Raw genomic sequence first — 22,946 nt, 5'->3', positions numbered from 1 at the left:
GTTTCAACTTATGTCAAATAGCTGCGTTTTGGATTATGATGCATTTTAATTCGTGTTATTGCGTGTGTTTTGTGTCTTTTGAAGTCAAGTGGAGGAAAAATCGAGAGTAAATTATCTGTAGACCCAGAACACAATTTATAGTTAATACTCGCTGCCCAGGCAGAAAGTCTTATACACCAATAAAGTTACCATCAATAAAGTTTGTATAGTATATGCTACAAGGATCGTAGTAAACATATACTACTGGAGTAGCTGTAAAATATCGACATCACACTGCAGAAAAATAATGTCAAAAGGTACTGGTTTAAAAAAATTAGATTAAAGTTAATTAATCAACCTTTAAGGTATAAAATTTGGTGTTAAATTATTATTCAATTTGGGAAAGTATTATTAATAAAATAGTTTATCTTATTTATGTTGTTTTATTTATTCCTGTGGAATATTACAAATTTATATTTGTACATAAGTTATATTGATAAATATAATAATAAATGCGGGAAGTTTCTTGAAGCTTGAAAGTAAGAGATACATAGTTCTTTTTTATATTTTTTTTGGTATGTGGTGTTTTGTTCTTGTTTGTTTTGTATTAACACATACCGATTTTTTTAATAAAATAACTCGATTACATTTTTTCAGTTTTATACAGCTTTTTTTTCACAATATTTTGAAGTAATCACTTATCAGTCAAATTTTAAATATATTAATTTCCTGCTATGAGTTATAAGTTGTACCAACTTATTTCTTTGTAAAATAAAAAAAACTACTTTGAAATTAAAATGACAGACATGTCTATCACTGTCAAGGATCTTGTCGTTGGACAGACTATATACAAAAAAGTGTTAAACTGATTACACACATCTAGATAATGTTGGAATTAAGAATTTATACTATACCATTTTCAAACTTTTTCCAACTGTTATAGTCACTATTATAAAACATATCTACTTTCTTTCTGCTACTTTCAAACATATCTATCCGAAGGACTCACTTATGACCACGACACCCTACTGACGCAAAAATCAGATGCTCGACCGAGGTACAAATGGCTCGTTCAGGTAAAACTAATCGAATCACTTTTATTAACTCCCATCCCTCAACTGTGCCGTACACAAGTATATACGACTCGCTTACGTTTGAGGGATGTGCACGTTACAGCGTGCGACAGTTATCTCTCAATAAAAGAGCGAGGAGGTGGTAGGGTGATCAGGTGGTTGCTTTTTTCTCATATAGGATGGGTAAGTGCACAAAGTACAAAGAAATTAATTCGCGCTACAGATTTTTATTACGCACGTCCCTCGTTCTTTGTTTGATATATATTTGCCGGTGTGGAGTGGCAGTAAGTCAAAGCGATGAAATTAGTTGTATTAAATGCGGTATAAAGGAAAGTGTAGTTTTATTTTGCTATAATCTTCGTGGTATATTTGAAAAAATATATTGCTTAAAAATCGACAACTATACTCTGTTTTTTTTTTCTCGGGTAAGATTTCGACAGACGATGACAGAAGAAAAACAGATGACGTCCCATACCAATCTATTTATTTTAGTAAAAAAAAGTTTCTAATATTTTTCAAGTTAACTATGGATGGGTTCAAATGAAATACTAATGTATCCGTCATGCGTTGTCTCTTGTTGTTTTTAACCAGTTTTATTGGTTTATTTCAAAAACGACAGATCATATTTCAATTTTATTGGTTTGACGGAACGATGAACGACAAACGGACGCCGGCGCCGATGCGTATGAACTCGCCTTTATATTTTTGACTTGTCAAAGTCTTGCCAAATTATAGGTTATAATTTTATGTCAAATACCCTGCGTTTTAGAAGTTGATGCATTTTGATTCGTGTTATTACGTGTATTTTGTGTCTTTTGAAGTCAAGTGGAGGAAAAATTAACTGTAGACCCGGAACACAGTTTATAGTTAATACTCGCTGCCCAGGCAAAAAGTTTTATACATAAGTGCATCTCTTATATGGTAGAGGCAACGGCCCAGCTACGCCGAAACACCGGTTCCCATTAGAACACCGAAGTTAAGCGACGGAAGGCGATACCAGTGGATGGACGGATGACCGGTTCGAAACTCTGTATCGTGCTGTTGTCCAATAAAGGCAAAAGTGTAAAATCTATTGACACAAACTGCTCATTCACGCCGGTTCGAGGCCGGATGAGATCGGATGAGATCGGATATCTCGTGAGTAAGAGTCGATTTAGACACTTACCAAGTCGGTAGGCCATTTACCATATGTAGGTCCTGTCCAGATTAGCCCTGGCAGCAAAAAGGAGACGTTAACTGAAATCTTTACTTTTTTCGTATATGATACAAGGATCGTAGTAAATATATATTAACACTGGAGTAGCTGTAAAATATCGACATCACACTTATAATGGATTTTAGTACTGCAGAAAAATAATGTCAAAAGGTACCGGTTTAAAAAAATTAAGATTATTTATTAATTAAGTTAATTAATCAACTTTTAAGGTATAAAAATTGGTAAGTGTTATTATTAATAAAATAGTTTGTTTTATTTATGTTGATGTTTCAGGTTTTGAGATTAAATCGGTTGAACGAAACCCAAAATTTAGAGGAAGTATTTGCATCCATTGTTTGTATTTGCATTTCAGCCCCTCAAGGATTATAGCTCAAATTTCCTTTAATGGTAGACAATTATTCAATACAAATTAACTTTTTAAGTGATTGAAATATTAAATAGTTTACAATATGGTATATCACTGTAAAAATATATTACTTTTAGGTACAATTAGGGCCCAACACATTTCAAAAAGTAGAATATTATTTTATATTAAATGAGGTATTGTACTAACAATCAATTTATATTAATACCGGAGATTAAAAAATGACAGAATAAATAGTTCTTTTTCAAAAATTCTATTGTGTCCCCCTTTCTTGAGTTATAACTCATCATACAGTCTATAACTCATCATACATGGAGATTTTCCTGTTGTAGGGGGGACAGGGTATTTCCCATTCTCCTGACAGCAGATATCCTTCCTCCGAGGAGTGGACATCTACTTCTTATGAGGGTATACACCCTCCGACGGTTGGGGTTGGGGGAAACCATGTGGACAACTCAAAAGCTACAAGGATATCTTCCACGAAAACATAAAGGGAATAACCATGCAGAATCAGTGAGAGACACCAGCGCACAATAGAGAAGATACGCAATGGAAAAGAATTGTAAACTCAGTTAACAACGACAACCAAAGTGTAAAAATGCAACAAAGTAATGAGATTTTTGAATGTCCGTAGTGTGGAAGAGAAATAACATAACGTATCGGGCTTTTTAGTCACAGAAAATCTCATGAAAGAAGTCGCTTTGTGCAACCATCTTCTGATGCGTGTCAAATACTCGTCAGCGAGTAACGGCAGTAAGTAGTAAGCAAGTAAAGTTAGTAAAACTTTGGACCATTGCGAACAAAATAAAAGTCGAACTATTTGCAAGCAATGCGCTTCCATCGAACGAAAATTTTTTATTAACGAATTTACTAATAGCTAGCTGTATTATATCAGTTAATTATATAGAGATTGTTATTACAAAATGGTAACAAAATGATGTCAAATAAAATTGTGCCCGTCCTGTACAAAACTTTCCCCTAGATCATACAAGTTAGAAAAATTTAATGATTAAACGGGACACGTACTAAGATGCACAGATAATCCGACGCGATCACCTGTGTGACGTTGATCAAACGCGTGCCCGATCAAGCGTGCATAAGCCCGCGTATTGTCGAACCGACCTATAATTGGGGTGGATGTGCGTGTACGTGGAGGGGTACAGGGGCCGTCCGGTGCCGAATGACGTGTTTTTTTCTTCGTTCCCTAGACCATATACAGAGAAGACCAGGCTACTAGTAACATAGCAAGTTGCCGGACGAATTTACGTTTACCCATTTTGCGTTCGTACTCGAGAGTCACTGCCGGCTAGTCGGCTGGTCAGGCAGTACGCAGTTGCAGTTGTGCTTGGACGGGTCGGTCGTGACAGACTAGGAATATGACGCGAGGAGTGCCGTGTATTTATTATTTTCATTTTAAGTGTTTACCTTCACTTAAGGTAACATTTAAAATAAAAATACTTAAATATTTATTATTTGAGTGTGTTTACAAGCCAAAACTAAAAATAAATAAATTCTCTAAACCCAAAAAACTATAATATTACTCTAAATAAAAAAAAGTTATAACAAGTGTTCAAAAAGAACACCTTCTTGTGTTAGACAGAAGCCTAGGCGGTCGTAAAATCCCCGTCTGACATTGGCTAACATATTAGGGGTAATAGTTTGGAAAGCCTCTCGTATTTTTACTTGCAGCTCATCCAGATTATTAGCCCTATTATGACCATACACTTTGGATTTTACATAACCCCACAAAAAGAAATCATTGGGAGAAAGATCTGGTGATCTAGCGGGCCACAAAATAGTTCCATGTCCACTAATTAATAAACGGTTGGGAAAAGTATTGTTCAAATATCCTTGAACAATACGGGCATTGTGCAGGGCAACCACCTCAGCAATTTGATTACTTGAAAACGTGGGATTTTGATCCGTGGTAGCACAAACGAACACTTGCTTCAACTCCTGTTCTTCATTAATCAACACATCAGGCTTTTTGTGTTTTTGTGGGGACACGCACCCATGTATCTCAAAATTATTAATAACTCTTGATATAGTAGATAAAGATGGAATTGGCCTGTTTACAAAAGTTTGTGGAAAAATTGTTTGTATATCCCGATAAGACCTATTTTGGAAATACCATTTTACAATTTGAATTTTCTCTTTCTGAACTTCATAAACATCCATTATTTTACTTAAAAAATAAATTTTACACGAGAACTTTTTCGAGAACTGTCGCGAGAATCTACGTACTCCTTTTGGCTATTAAAACACGAATAAATACAAATTCTGAAACATTCTTATCACATATCGACCTATTTTTATTTTATCGCATTTTTTCTCCTGCTTTTTATCCGGCGGACGGGTATAAGCTAATTCGTCCGGTTCTGCCTATGTTACCACTACGGTGGTCCGGTCTGTATACTTTGATGGACACTGCTACACCATAAGATGTTTTCTGCATGTCCAAAACATACGTATACTTCGCTAGCTTTAGCCCACGGCCACACAGAAAGCGTTTTTTGTTTTTTGCATTTTTGCGTGTGAAGCGCTTTTGCGATTTTCCTGTTTGCAGCTGTTATTTCGACAGGTCTCCAGTTTCTATCAAACTGTCGATTAGTAACAAAAAAACTCTTGGAATTCCCGGCCCGTTCAACAATCAATCCTTTGAGAAAGATGTGGTTAGCGTTGAAAAGACGAAGATAAAAGATATGCTCCGATTGAACGTTGACGGGCTGGACTGGTCATCGACAACAAACGCAATCTACTGCTAGTGCCAAGTGCCAGTGGTGTATGTAAAAATTATTATTATTTCTCATTTATTTTAGTAATTTTCGTTTATTTGTGTATAGATTTTTTATGTTGTAGTTTTGTGGTTACTTGTATGTTCTAAGAATTATAATATAATACAATAAATAATTATAATAATTATATAATAGACTAGTAAATATTACTAATTGCTAACGCAATTTTAGGACATGATTTATCAGACTTTTTGAAGCGAAATTACGCGCGCTGGGAGTAAAAATTTAAGGCCGTGACGCACGAAATAGTGGTAACGAAAAGTGATATAACGGCTTAGAAATATGTAGTGACGCGACGTGTATGTGTGAGCAGTCCACGTGTTTATCAAAAATATTGATATTTTAATACAACTTTTGTAAAAGTGAATCAAATTATTACGTGTAAAAAACCTTTTGTAACACGTCAAAAACTATTTTTTTATTTTACGCCAATAAAACTGTTACACGTAAAAAAATATTTTTACGCGTAAAGAACTCTATTTGTAACTGGTAAAAAAATATTTTTTACGCAAAAAAAAATATTTTTTTACGTGTAAAAAAATATTTATTACACGTAAAACACTATTTGTTACACACAAAAAACTATTTTTTAGGCGTATAAAACTATTTGTTACGCGTATAAAACTATTTGTTACGCGTATAAAGCTTTTTGTTACGCATAGAATGAGTAAGAGGGGGGGCGGTTAATCACTGTGACCTTTTTTGTTACGCATAGAATGAGTAAGAGGGGGGGGGTTAATCACTGTGACCTTAAAGATCTATTGTGCCCCCTATTGTTACGCATAAAAAACACTTTTTATGCAAAAAATGTCTACGCGTAAAAAAAATATTTTTTTAATTCATTACTTCTTCAACATACTTTCCGTTTCCATTCCATATCCGTTCCGTATTTTTTATGGTATTGACGCTATACGAAAGCTTCCGTTCCGTATCAGTTCCATACTTTTTATTATACAGTTTATATTATTACGAAAGTTTTATTTTAAAAATTTGTGTCTTTTGAAAAAGGTAATATAGTAGGAGAGCTAGCAACGTCAGAAAAACAAATATTTTAAGACGTCTGGCTCTTAGATATATATTTTACTATTCTATGCTCTCTAGAACAGCATGCGGCCCGTCTGGCTGCCGGTAAATGTTGCGTTCCCTACTGCGCATTGAAAGAAGATCCTATATTTTTATTAGTCCTTAAATTCTAGCATTGAATATAAATCGAACATGTCTCCATAGGGCAGTGCGTAGAGTTTCCGACCACGAACCGATGATTCAGAGTTCGAATCCGGGTTAGGGCAAAGATTTTTTTATTTTATTATCGTTTATATTCTGATATACTCTGTTTTTTTTCTCAGGTAAGATTTCGACAGACGATGACAGAAGAAAAGCAGATGACGTCCCATACCAATCTATTTATTTTACTAAAAAAAGTTTCTAATAATTTTTAAGTTAACTATGGATGGGTTTAAATATAAATCCGTCATGCGTCGTCTCTTGTTGTTTTTAACCAGTTTTATTGGTTTATTTCAAAAATGACAGATCGTATTTCAATTTTATTGGTTTGCCGGAACGATGAACGACAAACGGACGCCGATGCATATGAACTCGCCTTTAGATTTTTGACGCTTGTCAAAGTCTTGCCAAATTAGAGGTTATAATTTTGTGTCAACTTTTGTCAGTTTTGTCAAATACCCTGCATTTTCGAAGATGATGCATTTTGATTCGTGTTATTACGTGTGTTTTGTGTCTTTGGAAGTCAAGTGGAGGAAAAATCGAGTGAAAATTAACTGTAGACCCAGAGCACAGTTTATGGTTAATACTCGCTGCCCAGGTAAAAAGTCTTATACACCAATAAAGTTACCATCTTTAAAATTCGTATACCATCTCGTCGTAGATAAGTGCATCTCGAATATGGTAGAAGGACCATACTAAACACGTACTTAAAATTTGAATTAGTTGTAAAATATCGACATCACACGATACGTAAATAATGGATTTTAGTACTGCACAAGAAAAATAATGCCAAAGATACTGGGTTTAAAAAATTAAGATTAAAGTTAATTAATCAACCTTTAAGGTACCTATAAAAATTGGTAAGTGTTATTAATAATAAAATAGTTTGTTTTATTTATGTTGTTGTAATAATTATTCCTGCGGAATATTACAAATTTGTATTTGTACATAAGTTATATTGATAAATATAATCATAAATGCCGGAAGTTTCATAAAGCTTGAAAGTAAGAAATAGTTCTTTTTTATATTTTTTTGGTATGTGGTGTCTTGTTCTTGTTTTTTTTGTATTAACACATACCGTTTTTTATTAAATTAAATAACTCGATTACATTTTTTCAGTTTTATACAGTTTTTTTTTCACAATATTTTGTATCAAAATATATAATAATTTCCTGCTATGCGTTCCAGTTGTACCAACTTATTTCTTTGTAAAATAAAATAAACTACTTTGAAATTAAAATGAAAGACACATCTATCACTGTCAAGGATCTTCTCGTTGGACAGACTATAGTAAAGTATTAAATATTTGTTTTTTTTTTGAATCACCAGAATAATTTAATACTTTACTATCAGAATATAAACGAAAATAAAATAAAAAAGTCTTTGCCCTGACCCGGATTCGAATCATCGGTTCGTGGTCGGAAACTACGCACTGCGCTATAGAGACATGTTAGATTTATATTCAATACTAGAATTTACAGGACTAAATTAATAAAAAAATATAGGATCTTCTTCCGATGCGCAGTAGTGAACGCAACGGGTATCGGCAGCCAGTATCGCATAAAAAAAAAAGACATTAAAGTACAAATTTCTAATTTATATATGAAGATGACATGACAGCCTCTATATTTACTACCATCTATGGTCTAGTTTTGGTCTAGTTGTCAAAATGTTGGTGATCCGTCAAGTTATAAATAATTATTAATTCAGATATTCCTGATTTGCCGGAAAGTTCGGTGATTTGTGTTTATAGTTTGTGCTTTTATTAGTTTGTGCATTTTGATATTTACAATCGACCATCATTTTCGTGTGAGATAATCAAGTTTTTTTAGCAAAGACCTTTTAGACAGCTTAGATGAATAATACATTTATGAACGAAATAAAAAAATGTATAATCATAAATAAGTAAGTACATAGTTGGTAATATAGTACTTTAACAATTAGTAGTCAATAATATTTTTATTATAATATTATAATTTATTTGTTAAATCAAAAAAATAGGCGCTATGTACTCTATGTTGGTGTTTAAAATGTATGTATTCATAATTTTATTTTTAGTTTTGAATATGTTATACTTCTAATGATCTAATAAAACATAAAATATAGTAAACGAGTCTCTATTTATTATTTTATATTTTACAAGGAATAATTTTGCGCTTGAATAACGTTACCGTTTTAGTTAGCGTTAATAAGTAACGGAACGGTAAAATTATGTTATGCCAAAACTCCCCATTAGTTTCTTCCGGATCACCAGGTGGCTCTAAATGATGGACTTATTTGTTTTATATCAGTGTCCAATTTATTTCTAGTACGTGACATTAGTCTATGGGTTAGATTAAGTTTGTCAAAACTAAAAACCAGTTTCGCTTTTATTTACTACTTGTAAAAAATAATTTAGATTCGTCAATTTGACTTGCGTGCTTCAGTAGCGTATTTGGTATGGGTGTCATAAATATTAATTATTATAACTTATTTATTTTTATTAGAAATATATATTTTTATAGCAATTTTAATAACCACTAAGTACTGACAACGTAAAATAAAACAACAAATTATTGAGTCTACCCTGCATTATATTTTCACAAGTTTTGAATGAAATTAGAATAAACCGGAGTTTAAGTCGGGCATTTTAGGTCCCAATAGCGCTCCACCTATGTTTTTTGATATACTTCTTCCTTATAGTCTAAGAGCTAGCAACGTTTTCGAGAAAGTATTTTAAGACGTCTGGCTCTTTGATATATTTTTTACTATGCCTCTCTGGAACAGCATGCGGCCCGTCTGACTGCCGATACCCGTTGCGTTCACTGCTGAGCATCGGAAGAAGATCCTATATTTTTTATTAATTTAGTCCTATAAATTCTAGCATTGAATATAAACCGAATATGTCTCTATAGCGCAGTGCGTAGAGTTTCCGACCACGAACTGGTGATTCAGAGTTCGAATCTGGGTCAGGACAAAAAGTTTTTTATTTTATTTTCGTTTATATTCTGATAGTAAAGTATTAAATAAATCTAGTGATTAAAAAAAACAAATATTTAATACTTTACTATCAAAATATAAACGAAAATAAAATAAAGAAGCCTTTGCCCTGACCCGGATTCGAACTCTGAATCATCTGTTCGTAGTCGGAAACTCTACGCACTGCGCTATGGAGACATGTTCGATTTATATTCAATACTAGAATTTAAATAACTAATAAAAATATAGGATCTTCTTTCAATGCGCAGTAGGGAACGCAACGTTTACCGGCAGCCAGACGGGCCGTATGCAGTTCTACAGAGCATAGTAAAAGTTATATCAAAGAGCCAGACGTCTTAAAATACTTGTTTTTCCGACGTTGCTAGCTCTCGTACTATTAGTCTAAAAATAAAAAATATCCAACATGCTACGCACTTTATCTATGACGCAGTATAATGATCTAGGGTATTTTTCCTCCTCCGACAGGTGGGCAAAGAGGAAACACCCCTATTTCGTAATTATTACGACGTTTCGATTATAGAAGCAGGTACGTTTAATGCCGGTTAATTGAGGAGGCGGATTTCAAAGGGGTGGACGACGAATTAGAAACAGGGAGGGGGTGACGCGCGGCGCGGCTGTTGCAAACAGCGGAAATAATTTAAATTGGGCCTGGCGACTTGAAACGGCTTCTTTCGGTCATGCGAAAATTACCAAGTTGGCGGCGTCACGTTTGAAGTGCGACTTGAAACGATATAAAAGTTTCCGAAACTTCAATCTCATATTAAACGAGTAAATGAAATACTGCTCTAGTTATAATTTAACGTTTAGGCTGTATTCCGTTTCTTACCTTTGTTACGGTTTTCTGTTCCTTTTCTATATTTTGCCTAAAAATAATTTTTATTATTAAGGAACATGTTCCTAAAAACTATCTGTCATTATTGTCATCAAGTTAACCAACGCAAACCACGCTAGTTTTTGCGGTCCATTTGTCATTTATATACTATTTAATCTCTTTTTTTTGTTACAGGGCGCTAGCCCAGCTACGTCGAAAGACCGGTTCTCGATAATCACCGAAATTAAGCGACGTTAAATGATGAGGGATGCACTCAGAAAAAAAATGCATTGTAAAATGCACAATAAATCACGTTCAAATAATTAACTCGTTCTATGGAATTTGATTTACCTAATTATTTGTTTCATAAACGATTGCTGATATAGTCTGTAAAACGAATAACTTTGAATTTGACAGTTCTCGCGGGCTTTTCTAGTGTTAATTTTATTAGGTTAGCAACTTGCGGCCATGCTGACACAATGCCGTCTCTAATAGAACAGCCTCGGAGCGAGATTTATGACGTCACGCTAGTTAGATACTACGGATTAATAAATATGTTGTGGAATACATCATGGAAAACATAATTATTCCTCGTATTTTTGGTTTGTATTTTAAAAATGATATAGTTTACATAAAATATACATAATATACAGTTAATAAATACAATATATATATATATATATATATATATATATATATATGCTATATATATATATATATATATATATATATATATATATATATATATATATATATACTCCATAGTCAATGTAGTTAGTTTTTGTGTTAAGAATAATAATTTAAAAAAATATGTGGTCATCTTTTGACAAGTTTATATTAGTTTATTAATTGCAGCAAACATTATAATATATAAATTTTATGAATGCAAATAATAATACATCACTATTAGTAAATATTGAATGTTTTTTGTTAAATTAGATCTATTTTCAAACCCCAAAATTATATATATAATATATTTTACATTTTACCAGAGTTGTTAAACTACACGTAGTAATTAATAAACTACATTTACTACATGTCACAAGTAGTTTTTTAAATGTCGAGTAGTAAATGTGTAGTTTATGTAACTAATGTAGTTTTTTTTAAATAACAGTGAAAACATAACCTAAAAACTTTGTTTGTTGATCAATTTAAAGAAATAAAAAAGTCTATAGTTTGTGAATTTGTTCCTTATTATGTGATATTTTTGATATTTATTAGAAGTTAAAAATGCTTGGTTAAAAAGATGTCGATGTCTCCATACTTTGCTCCCTACCTTCTGGGAAGAGGGGTATTATGAAGTTGTGCCTTTAGATGTAAAAAATCATATATTCTCTGGAGAATGTCTATGGAGAATTTCTCCATAAGAATTTATAGTTTATTTTGTGTTCAATGTTACTTTGTATTTCGTATAAAATACACTTTTGTTGAAAAAAAAATTGTCTTTTTTTCTGATGTTGTTTAACTTATACAAATATAATATAACTTTATACTTCCATCAGCTTCCATGATAAGAATTTGGCTTGATTTTAGTTTAAAGTCTAAATTGTTTATGTTTTACTATGTTTTTGTAGGTAGTTTTTAACGTAGTTTTTGTGTAGTTTTTGAAGGTAGTTTTTAAAATTTTAAAACGTAGTTAATACAAAAAACTACGCGTAGCTTTTGGCGTAGTTTTTTGCTTCATAAACTACTTAACAACCCTGCATTTTACATTTATTTGATTTGCCAAAGTATTTATTACTATAAATAGGTATATATTATATTGTATTTATTAACTGTATATTATGTATATTTTATGTAAACTATATCATTTTTAAAATACAAACCAAAAATACGAGGAATAATTGTGTTTTCCATGTATTCTACAACATATTTATTAATCCGTAGTATCTAACTAGCGTGACGTCATAAATCTCGCTCCGTGGCTGTTCTACTAGAGACAGCATTGGTCTAATATTTAGAAATGTCAGAAGCTGATGACATTTTACTTTTGTCAATTATGACATTTCGTGTTGATTTTTGCAAGAAGATGAAGAACTGTCACTTGTTTTATTATTTTCCTTTTCTATTTCACGAAAGTAAAAAGAGTTACCTATATGATTCGTTCAGGCACTCAATTTAAAGAATATCAGTAACTTTTTTGACAGAGGGATTTTATATTTGCCATGTTGGTCAAAAATAACGGTCAAAATTCAAAGTTATTCATTTTATAGACTATATAATATTGCTTTATATACATAATAAAAATTAAAGCATTCAAAATAAAATGAATACTATTTTATCGGATATCTAATATTTAGTCCTTTTAAAGTAATTATTACCCTGTATGTTTTAAAAGATGTATAATTTTAAAAGAAAGGTGCCCGGTGGCGTAGAGGTACAGGCTCTCGTCTACCAATCTCAAGGTGTGGGTTCGATTCCCACACCCGGCATTTCAGCAGCCGACAATTTTTATTAAAATAAAAATAGTTTGGGTACCTAGGTCGACTCAGCCTTAAATGAGTACTTGGGATTCACATTCTTGAGGTAATAATAGGCGGTTGAAGCGTAGTGCTAGCCACATTACCTTCCTTGTATACCGAACGGCTCTAGTATAGCAAGCTGTACCTTGCTACTCCCAAGGCGTTAAACGCTATATACGGGAGCTATTATTATATGTTTTAAAAGAACCACGTTCAAAATAAACTGGCATTGCCTTATTGTTTTTGAAAAGTGTTGCTTGTCTATTTATTCCAATAAAGCTTGATTTTCATGCATCCGTTGTCCGACGATACGTTGATACGATATTAATTTTATTGGTAGAGTTTAAAGACTTTGATTGGTTAGAAAATAACGCAGTTTTTAAATTTATTGCATTTTCATGCCTCCGTTTATCGGATATACGTTGGTGTTATTTTATATTTTCGTTTCCATAACGATTTTGCTATTTTACAAGGTATTTTACTTATATTTTTATTAAGGTTAGATTAAATTTGTCAAAAAAGTGTCAAAACGTCCGTTATCGTATGAACGGGTCCGTTGACGGGCTGAAGTAAAATATTTACGGATGAAAAGTGGTGCGAAAACGCTATGACCAATCAGAGCACCGTCGGACCATCATGTCCGACGGTCAAAATCAAACCAAAACACCACAAAACAATATACCGTATGATGGAAAAAAGGCGTCCAGTTGCAGTAAAAATAAAGTAAATGACGATTAATGACATTTACCATACAATTTTACAATGACAGCGATCTTCACTTCATAGCCATCGCTGACGCCGTTTGTTAACACTAATTTTCTTTAATTCGGCCAGCAGCGAAGGCATTTCGAAGACGGTGTGAAACTAAAAGCGACAGTGTTGCCAGATTAAAATGAGTAATATCTGTAATACCTTTAACGAAAATATCTTTGGATGAAAAATTCGCGTTTATGCACTGAAAATTTATTCGTGTTAAACATAGAATAAACAACAAATCAGTTCAGTAGTCAGTTCTATATAGAGCTCTACAGGCAAAACGTTAGATAAAACGTTATGTGTTAACAGGGCTTTATAGCAAACATAATATAGTTCGTAAACTACGTGCGACGGTCGTTGCGAGATAACGCGACAACTATGTATTTCAGTGCAGTCCCTTATTGCGCTGGGACGTTCTCACTTTTCAATTTCCTTCAAACAAATTATATTATTAAAATAAAATAATGTAGGTGCCCGGTTGCGTAGAGGTACAGGCTCTCGTCTACCAATCTCAAAGGTAGTGGGTTCGAATCCTACACCCGGCATTTCATAAGCCGACTATTTTTATTAAAATAAAAATAGTTTGGGTACCTAGGTCGACTCACCCTTAAATGAGTACTTGGGATTCATAATCCTGAGGTAATAATAGGCGGTTGAAGCGTAGTGCTAGCCACACTACCTTCCTTGTATACGAAAGGCTCTAGAATGGCAAGCTGTACCCAAGGCGTTGAACGCTATATATACGGGAGCTATTATATTATTAAAATAAAATAATTCAATTTGGTCTATCAACTGTTCATTAGGGTATTAATTATGGAACCTGCTAAACCTAAATAAATATGTAATTGGCAACTATAATTATATAGGTTTCTAAGTGTCAAACATAAAATAATTAACAAGCATAAGTGCAAAATAAACAATATGTGCCTTACCTACGGCAATTGGTGTTAGAGATGTGTATGATCTACCAACAGCTTCTGTTAGCAGCATTAAAAATGACAACTAGTGTTAGTTTTTTGTGGTAAAAAGCCACAGCCACATAAACAAATAACAAAATATTCAACGCTATATAATTAAAAGATGCAAGAAAATATTTTAACATGCAAACAGAGTCTGTGTTGGTAATACTGTGACCCAGTTCAGGTGTTCAAAAAGAGCTCCATATTTTTCTATGCTCCATATTTTTGATATGAGGGAGTAGCGCGCATTTGAAAAATATTTTTATAAATATACAGGGTTATTCAAATATATTTTTACACTAAAGTTGCATTTTTTAACTAGGAAATTGTTTTTTTTTCGTTTATTGAATTTTTCACTGACTTTTTCTGATGTTAGCAAAGTTGTATGGAAAGATATCGGAAAACCGAATAGCGTCATGCAGTATTTACGCGTACCTTATCATGGTTACGATATGCGCGAGTCAATTTTTAACGCAACGCCCGCTAATAACGTTACCGCCTGACTTAATTTGCGGATCAATATCTGCAATTACACCCAAGAACGGTAAGGTTAACTGTTCTTGAATTACACCAAGCGCTATTTGTAAATAACATAAAAATTAAAAATTGCTTAAATGGGCATATGCGGGAATTTGACAACCGGGGCCGGCAGGTGAGATCTTTTATTTTAGGTTATGTTTGAATTGTTTTGAATTATTACTTTAGTTTTATTAGGTAATTTGATATTTAAGTAGCTGGGATTAGTTTTAATTAAATAAATATGGCCCAAAATATGGATTCCACCTCTTCCAATATTAAAGAACCTCTAAAGAGGCTTAGGTTTACCGCAGATGACGACTTAGCCCTTCTAAGAGAATTTATTGCCGTAAACCCACTGGAAGACGTTGGACAATAAAGCACTGGAAATAAGCACTTCAGCCCTTTAGTTTTAAAATACCTAGTAAACAAAACAATTTCAAAGTTTTAAATTCAAAGTTAGGTTAAGTTTAAATAGCGGACTAGACGCGAACAGAATTCTTTCCGATCCGGTAACTATAAATGAAGAGAGTTAATACCACCCCACGTAAAGGAAATAACACCTGGCCTTATTAACGTCCATGCACGCTATTCGGTTTACCGATATCTCTTTATTACGCTGTTTATTGTTATTTTACGCGAGTTTATTTTTGCGCACAGGAAATTTTACTCGTTTGCTCATCGTCATAAAAAACAATTTTCATACCACGAATTAGGGATAAGATTTTTATCTTTATACATATAGTATACCTAATCTGTGTTACTATAAACATTTGTGCGGCAATGCATAGCTTTAAAATTACAGGATGTTAAAACTTTTAACATCCATTTATCTCATCAAGGAGATCAAAATCGATCAAATATCTATCTAGATACAACTTTTAATCGGCATTAAACGGCCTACCCAATTTTGCTACTAAGGAAAAAAAAGTCAGTGGCGCACATGGTTTTTTTTCTGTTTTTAGCATTAAAATATGTAGCACTTATTGTAACTTTTACCCTCAATATTTCATTTGAATCACTAAAAGCACTTGAAAGAAAATTATCATAAATTGAAAAAAAATTAAAACTTTAACCCCCTATAGCTATATAACAAAGCAAACTAGATATAAAAAATAAATTTTATTTTATGTGAGAAATCGGCACACGAGAGATGGCACATATTTTTTGAAACACCCTGTATTTTATGATATAATTTTATGGCAAATCCAATAGGTAAGTATTAAAATAAATATGATGTATAGTGTAAAAACTACAGCTATAACATAAAAATAGATACATTTGGGAATTTTTTTCAAATCACCCTGTATATTTTTTGATGGTTTAAAATAATCCAGTATAAAATTGAAAGTTAGCAAAGTCATAAACATTCTTTTTTGAAACAGTAAAAAATTCCTCTATACTTACCGGTGACTGTGATAAAATGTGGAGATGTTGTAGCAATAGTATCTTCTTGAGACTCAGTTTCCTGGTCAGCTGGTCCAGTACTCTCGTTACTAGAGTCTCCAGTCTGCTCTAAAGGCAATTACAGGTACACCATTAACCAGAGTTCCACTCGCTGTCCCCTAAAAGTTAAAACAGACATAAAAATAAAAATTCCCTTAATAAAAAAACCGTCACCACGATGTCAAGAAAACCTACTTTTATCTGTCCTGCACGTACAAAGAAGAACTGTTTAAAACTAGACTAAACAGAACTAAAAGAACAATTAAGACGCTTATAAAACAAAGAAGAAGGAAAAGTGATAGAGAGACGAAAGAAAGACCAGAGCACAGCACGGTGTCTATCAGTATCGAGATTACCTGATGTAAACTGGCTGGCAGCACGATGAGCTGGGTTGGCTGAGATTGGGCAGGGGGCGACGTTGCAGGACCGGGGGTAGGCGGGCTACTGCCACCGCCTCCTGCTGCAAAGCGAGCTGCGGTTGCCATGGCGGCGTCTCCAGGGCTACTCCTGCCTCTATCTGAACCAGCCAACGAGATAAGCTGGGGCCGGATGCTGCAATCGGAAAGTTTGTTAGTGGGCATGTGTTGGAGGGGCTGTTATTTTTTCCTTGGGAGATTTTTTTATTGAATGAATGGGCTAAAATGGTTTCTTGAAAATATAGCTATATTTTTAGTATGAGCAAATTGTTAAATTTATTTTTTTTTTAATATTTTATTTTAAAATAGTGTTACAATGTTACAAATAAAAGTAAAAAAAACTAATATAGCAATTATAAAGCTTCATTAAGAACGTCGAAATTAGTGGTAGTAGTTTTCGATTAGCAGAAATAGTTAACAAACTTTTAATTTTTCCACTAATTATAATTCAAAATTTGCGAGAAATGTCATTTTAGCCTTTGATTGTCATCTGTCAAGAAAAATTGTGGTTAGATATCAAAAGTTGAATGTTTTATAAACTAAATATTAAGCTTTATCTATGGATACAAATGACTACTGCAATCTGTTGCTAGGATATTTTATTAAGTTTAATTGTGTTTTTTAGACATTGCTTTCAGTTACACTTTATACACTTCCTCAATAAATTAAAGCACCACAAAAAAATAACCAAAAGTTTAAGTTAAGTTTTTGTCAAAACCACTTATCCGATTTGGACAATTTTTTTTTGAATGATAGGTTATTCTTTCCACAATGTTGCTATACTAACTGTATTTTGATAGGAACCATTTTATACTAATACCGGGTGTAGCAATTATAACGTGTTTTTTTAATAAAATTTGTGACACCCTGTAGAGTTGATCAGTTACAGTATCAAGTTGAAATTGAAATCACATTTTAGCCTTATCTTTTTTTTACATTTTGATTTTTTATTTACTCCATTATCTTCCTTATTACACGAGAAACAACATTTTATAGGATGATATGATTTAATATTGGTTTTAATTAACATTTTTCCATTTTACTCACTAAAGTAAGTAGCAGGGTATGCAAAAACACGGATTACCAGTAAATGTCAAATAGAGATGCTTGTTGTCAGTGTCAGTCGTTTTCGTCCATTTATTATCTATATATAGCGTTTTTTTTATCTTTTAAATACTTTTTCATAATGCTTTTATTATTTGAAGTAGTTGAAGTTGTTGGCATTTTGAAAAAGCAATCAAAAGATAAAAAATGCTGCTAAGACCATCAAAATAACGTTGATCTAATAACACTTTGACATTTTACTATTACGTCAAAAGCAACTTTTTTCCAAAGCCTACCATGGCTTCACTGAATCATCGTTTCTTGTTCACTATTATTAATATCTTAATTATTAGATATTAATACATCTGATATTATGATATTCTGGTATATCGTCGATTTTAAAATAAACTAACTGTTTCTATCTTATTTTTAGGTTAGAATAGAAAAGTATAAGAGTGCTACTGATACCGTGTTGTGAAAATAAGGTAATTAAGGGCTTATTTTTTGGTATTTATTATACTTTTGCTAATATCTTCGGTTTGAAAGAAGATATCAAGATGCGGTTTTCGCTGAATTTTTAAGCTTTTATTGATCATTACTATCAGCTAAAATTACATATACGATGGCATTTTTTTTAAACGCGCAATGTTTGTTAAATTGTAAGACAGCGCCCCTAGCGTCTCCATTCAAAAGCTTATTATTATTGTTTATATGGTGCAATATAGAGTAAGAAACGCTCTTTTAAACGAGCCCTCGCTTGTTGGATTCCGATCATCCGTCCAGAGTTATTAATATTCAAATAAAAACAGATCTAACCTTCCCCCACCACTTTATTTTAGTAGATAGGGGAAAATGGCTCTAACAGAAAATATTCAAAATTTACTGAAGATTATGAAGCTGTTACTTATAATACACCTTATCTAGGCAAAATTGTGTAAAAACTCCATTTTCTTATTTTTTGTTGCAGTTGCGCCCCCTAGCGGTCGTTCTACAAACTTGAAAATAATTTCCAGCAATTTCCCATAGCCTCTTTAGTAATAAGTATTTTTTTCCGCAGCCGCTACTAGCTGTAGGGACACCCTGTACAAGATACCTCATAAAAAATATTTGGAATACAAGTTACTAGATACCTCTAAGAGACAAAGTATTTGAGGTATTAGTTACAAAATACTATTGAAAAAGGTATTTGGAATACTAGATCTAAGATACTACGTATTTTCTAAATACTTTAAAAAAAAAGTACTTTTCGACTTAAATGTTAAATAATTAAATACTTTCATCTTATCTTTCAAATATAAGATGAAAATAGGTATTTTGTATCTTATATCTGTATTTCAAATACTTGAATCCAAAATAAGTCCCATCTCTTCAAGGATGTAAAAAAAACATTAGGAGGTAAGGGATATTTCAAAAACTTAGTTTTTTTCATATACTATATGTTGCATCGCAGACCTGAACATAGAAAATCACAAGGAAATTTTAAAAATGAAGAATAAAAGACCCCCATTTTATTTTAGAGAAAAAAATATTTGAAACTTTTTAGAGAACTTAAAATTCTGGAAATTGTTCATTATGAATGGTTTGTACGAATTCGTTTTTGAGTTATGGGGCACAAAATACAAAAATACTAAATTAACCGACAACTAAAGTAATTCTGTTCTGATCAAACAAAGATAACAATCGTATAAACCATTCAAAAAGAACACGTTTGCTGCTTAATTTTAAGTTCTTTAAAAAGTTTAAAATAAGTTTAACTCTAATTATAAAAGGGAGATCTTTTAAAATTTACATGGGATTTCCTATATTTAGGTCGGCGATGCAACAGACTGTAGATACAATTTTTCGATTTAGCGTTTCCCGACAAAGTTTTTAATAAAAGGTGAACCAAAATCATATTATTATCGCTGACGCCGTTTTTTTTTTTTCAAACATATTGTATATTATCTGGTGTATTAGATATGTAAATAACATACTTTTTAGATAACATAAATATACCAAAGAAAAATTATTACAAATTACTTAAATATTTTTTCAAAATCTATGTTTGTTCCTCACCATATTAGCTCATAGCTCTCTATCATTATACGGAAGAACGAGTTTTTTAACAACTCATTTAATATCATCTCAAGTCTCAAGTTCCTATTTACATATCAACAAATAGAACTACATAATCCGAAATCACTTAAATGAAAAGCAGTAGTGATGCTACTGGTAATGATGCTAATTATGTACAAAAAAATGTACGCACAAAACGTACGCCTAAAAAACTTTTAGTCTATTGTAGATGTGTGAAAATAACTTATTGATAATTTTAGTGCAAATAAAGAGAACAATAAATATTAAAAGGCGCTTTAAATTATTTTTTTCTTACTTTGAATAGATCCTGCAATTTCTCAAGTTCACAATATCACATTTATTTACAAACTTCTCTTTCCTATCACTTTGAAAATAATTCAGTAAAAATATATAAAACACTAGGTAGTCTAATAATCCCAAGAAAACATAACAATGTGAGCCTAATAACTGCACCGATAATAATGGATAAACTAGACAGGATATACATTGCAGTTGGTTAAATCAGTGAAGTGGAAAGCTCACCCCCATATTTCTATTGTACACCTTGCTAGCTACCCCTGTAGCACGTGCTAATATACATAAAAACCCTGAACTTCAAACGGTTATACCAGGTGTTTTGATAAAAAAAACATAAACAAGATAAAATACTGATATCTGCTTTAAAAATGCACTGAAACAAATTTTATTTACAGAACCACTATGGGGATTTTTTGAATAAAACTTCTTTACGCGCGCTGGGAGTAAAAATTCAAGGCCGTGACACACAAGCGCGAGACGAAAACTGGTAAGGACAGCCTATGGCTTAGAAATACATAGCGACGCGATGTGTATTTGGGAGCAGTCCACGTGTTTATCAAAAATATTGATATTTTAACACATATCTTGTGAAAATTTTAATTTATTACTTTTGCAACATTTCAAATTACCCTTTTTCAAACATGTCCTTCAAATCCTTCAATTTAATAGCTGTTAATAAGAAGTTACACTTCAAATAATTTTTTTAATTATTTTTGAACCCCGTGAAGACTTTGAAATAAGATATCCCAATCCTGAAAACATCATACACCTGTTATATATAATTACAAAACTACCCCCCTTATCCAGATTAAAAAGGGGTTGGACTTTAATTGGGCTAAAGATGGCAAAGTAAAAGGTATAGAGTATCTATCTACCTCAATAATAAGGATGAAGATTTGCAGGTGATGAATCATACCAAACACCATGGGAAAAATATTTTATAGGGGTTGAAACACCTGACACTGAATGATACCAAAAGCAGGGGAAATTTTCCAATATGAGGGAAAGTAGTAGCTCATAAAAATGTGTAATTTTTCTAAATAGCTATCCAAATAATTTATATTCTACATCAGAAAATAACTAAAATCACTAATATGACATTTTTCAATGCAATATAACAATCCTTAATGGTTGAAAATCTGTGCCTACGTGTCCATACAATCTTATTGTCAGCATCGAAGAAGATTTGGAGAGAAGGTGTATTGCTATAGCGACACTCCATAGCAACGCTTAGGGAGTTTCACTTTCATCGAGGGATGCTATAGAGATCAATGTGTTGGCCTGCTCGAATAATACAGTTATAACTTTTCTTGCAAATACCTATTCTTTTTTGGATATTATTTATTCAAATATCTTTCCAAAAGTAGAAAGTTTTACAGTTAATTTGTATTTGTTTTCTTAAATAAAAACTTTACAGTAATATAGTAAATAATGTGAGTCAATATTTAATAAAGCCAACTTTAGTAAATATTATTAATACTCTTATTTATCCATACATTTTCAGAAAAATTATAATATCATCATTAATCCACAAAATAATGTGCTTGATTAAGATAGTAATCAAACTGTCCATAATTCCTTTAATGCGGAAAATTGCTTTTTGAAAGATGACACAGATCAATTTTCATACTTTGAATGACTAATTTTCCTTCTTTGATAGCTAATTTTCAAATTGCCCTGTCTGCCTCTGTGTGAGAGCGAAATTCGACGTAGGGGACGACATTGCAATGATTAACTTAAATTAGGAAAGCGATATCGAATTTTTATTTGTATATTTAATAAACGGAAAAAAACACAAGGAAGAGGCCATTTGTAAGTTCAAAAAATACTTAATTGAAGGAAGAAGAAATCATAAATGTGCAATGCAAAATATAAAATGGCTTTGTTATTAATTTTAACGTAAAGAAAAGTAACAAAATAATTGATAAAATATAGAAAAATCAAGCAAACTAAGCATTTACCTAATGTTGCTATGTTGTTGTACCCGTTGCTAGGCAGTCGCCAAGGATACCGAAGTGGATATTCCAATTTTGACAGGTGCCTCAGATTTCTGCGATTTACTTATATTGTTCCCTTTTTTACAGTGTATTCTTTTTACTGTAAAAATAATTATCTCTTACGTATCTCCATTTTTTGTACTTGATGTATTAATACCCCATAGGAACTGTTATTATTGATTATTTTAATGTGGCAGACAGCTGAGACGGCAACTGCCATAACCGACCGATAAAACAGGAATCTGTCATATTTCTCGCCACTGACCACTGATAGATTATTTTTATTTCCTTTTCTAGATACTTTTCCATACCCTTGATAAATTTTATAAAATAGCGAGGGAAGTCAGATACATTCAAAAAAATTATTTTTAAAACTTCTATTAAATTATCCAATAATTAAATTTATAGAAATCCTTTTATTTGTTGCAGAATTATATTAAAATTAAACCAAGAAAGTAAATTGGGTTGCCTATATTAGAATAACATACGTTTGTATTTGAATATTTTAAACTTGCATTAATTTTATGTAAAATAAG

General features: G+C 32.2%; 1 protein-coding gene across 1 annotated transcript in view; it reads right to left on the bottom strand.

Annotated features, from left to right (window-relative positions):
- Positions 1 to 22,631, bottom strand: part of LOC115876089 (DNA-binding protein RFX2-like) — a 53,647-nt gene extending 31,016 nt beyond the window's left edge. The window contains 4 exon segments of the mRNA XM_030891789.1: positions 16,542 to 16,657; positions 16,659 to 16,699; positions 16,937 to 17,132; positions 22,375 to 22,631. Coding sequence (XP_030747649.1) covers positions 16,542 to 16,657; positions 16,659 to 16,699; positions 16,937 to 17,065 — 286 coding nt within the window. The 5' untranslated portion in view covers positions 17,066 to 17,132; positions 22,375 to 22,631.
- Between the last annotated feature and the right edge of the window lie 315 nt (positions 22,632 to 22,946).

The sequence above is a fragment of the Sitophilus oryzae genome, unplaced genomic scaffold (assembly GCF_002938485.1).
Source record: "Sitophilus oryzae breed Bouriz unplaced genomic scaffold, Soryzae_2.0 scaffold_1396_pilon_pilon, whole genome shotgun sequence".
NCBI lineage: Eukaryota > Metazoa > Arthropoda > Insecta > Coleoptera > Curculionidae > Sitophilus > Sitophilus oryzae.
Note: the sequence above shows the minus strand (reverse complement) of the source record. Positions and strands in the feature narration are given on the sequence as shown.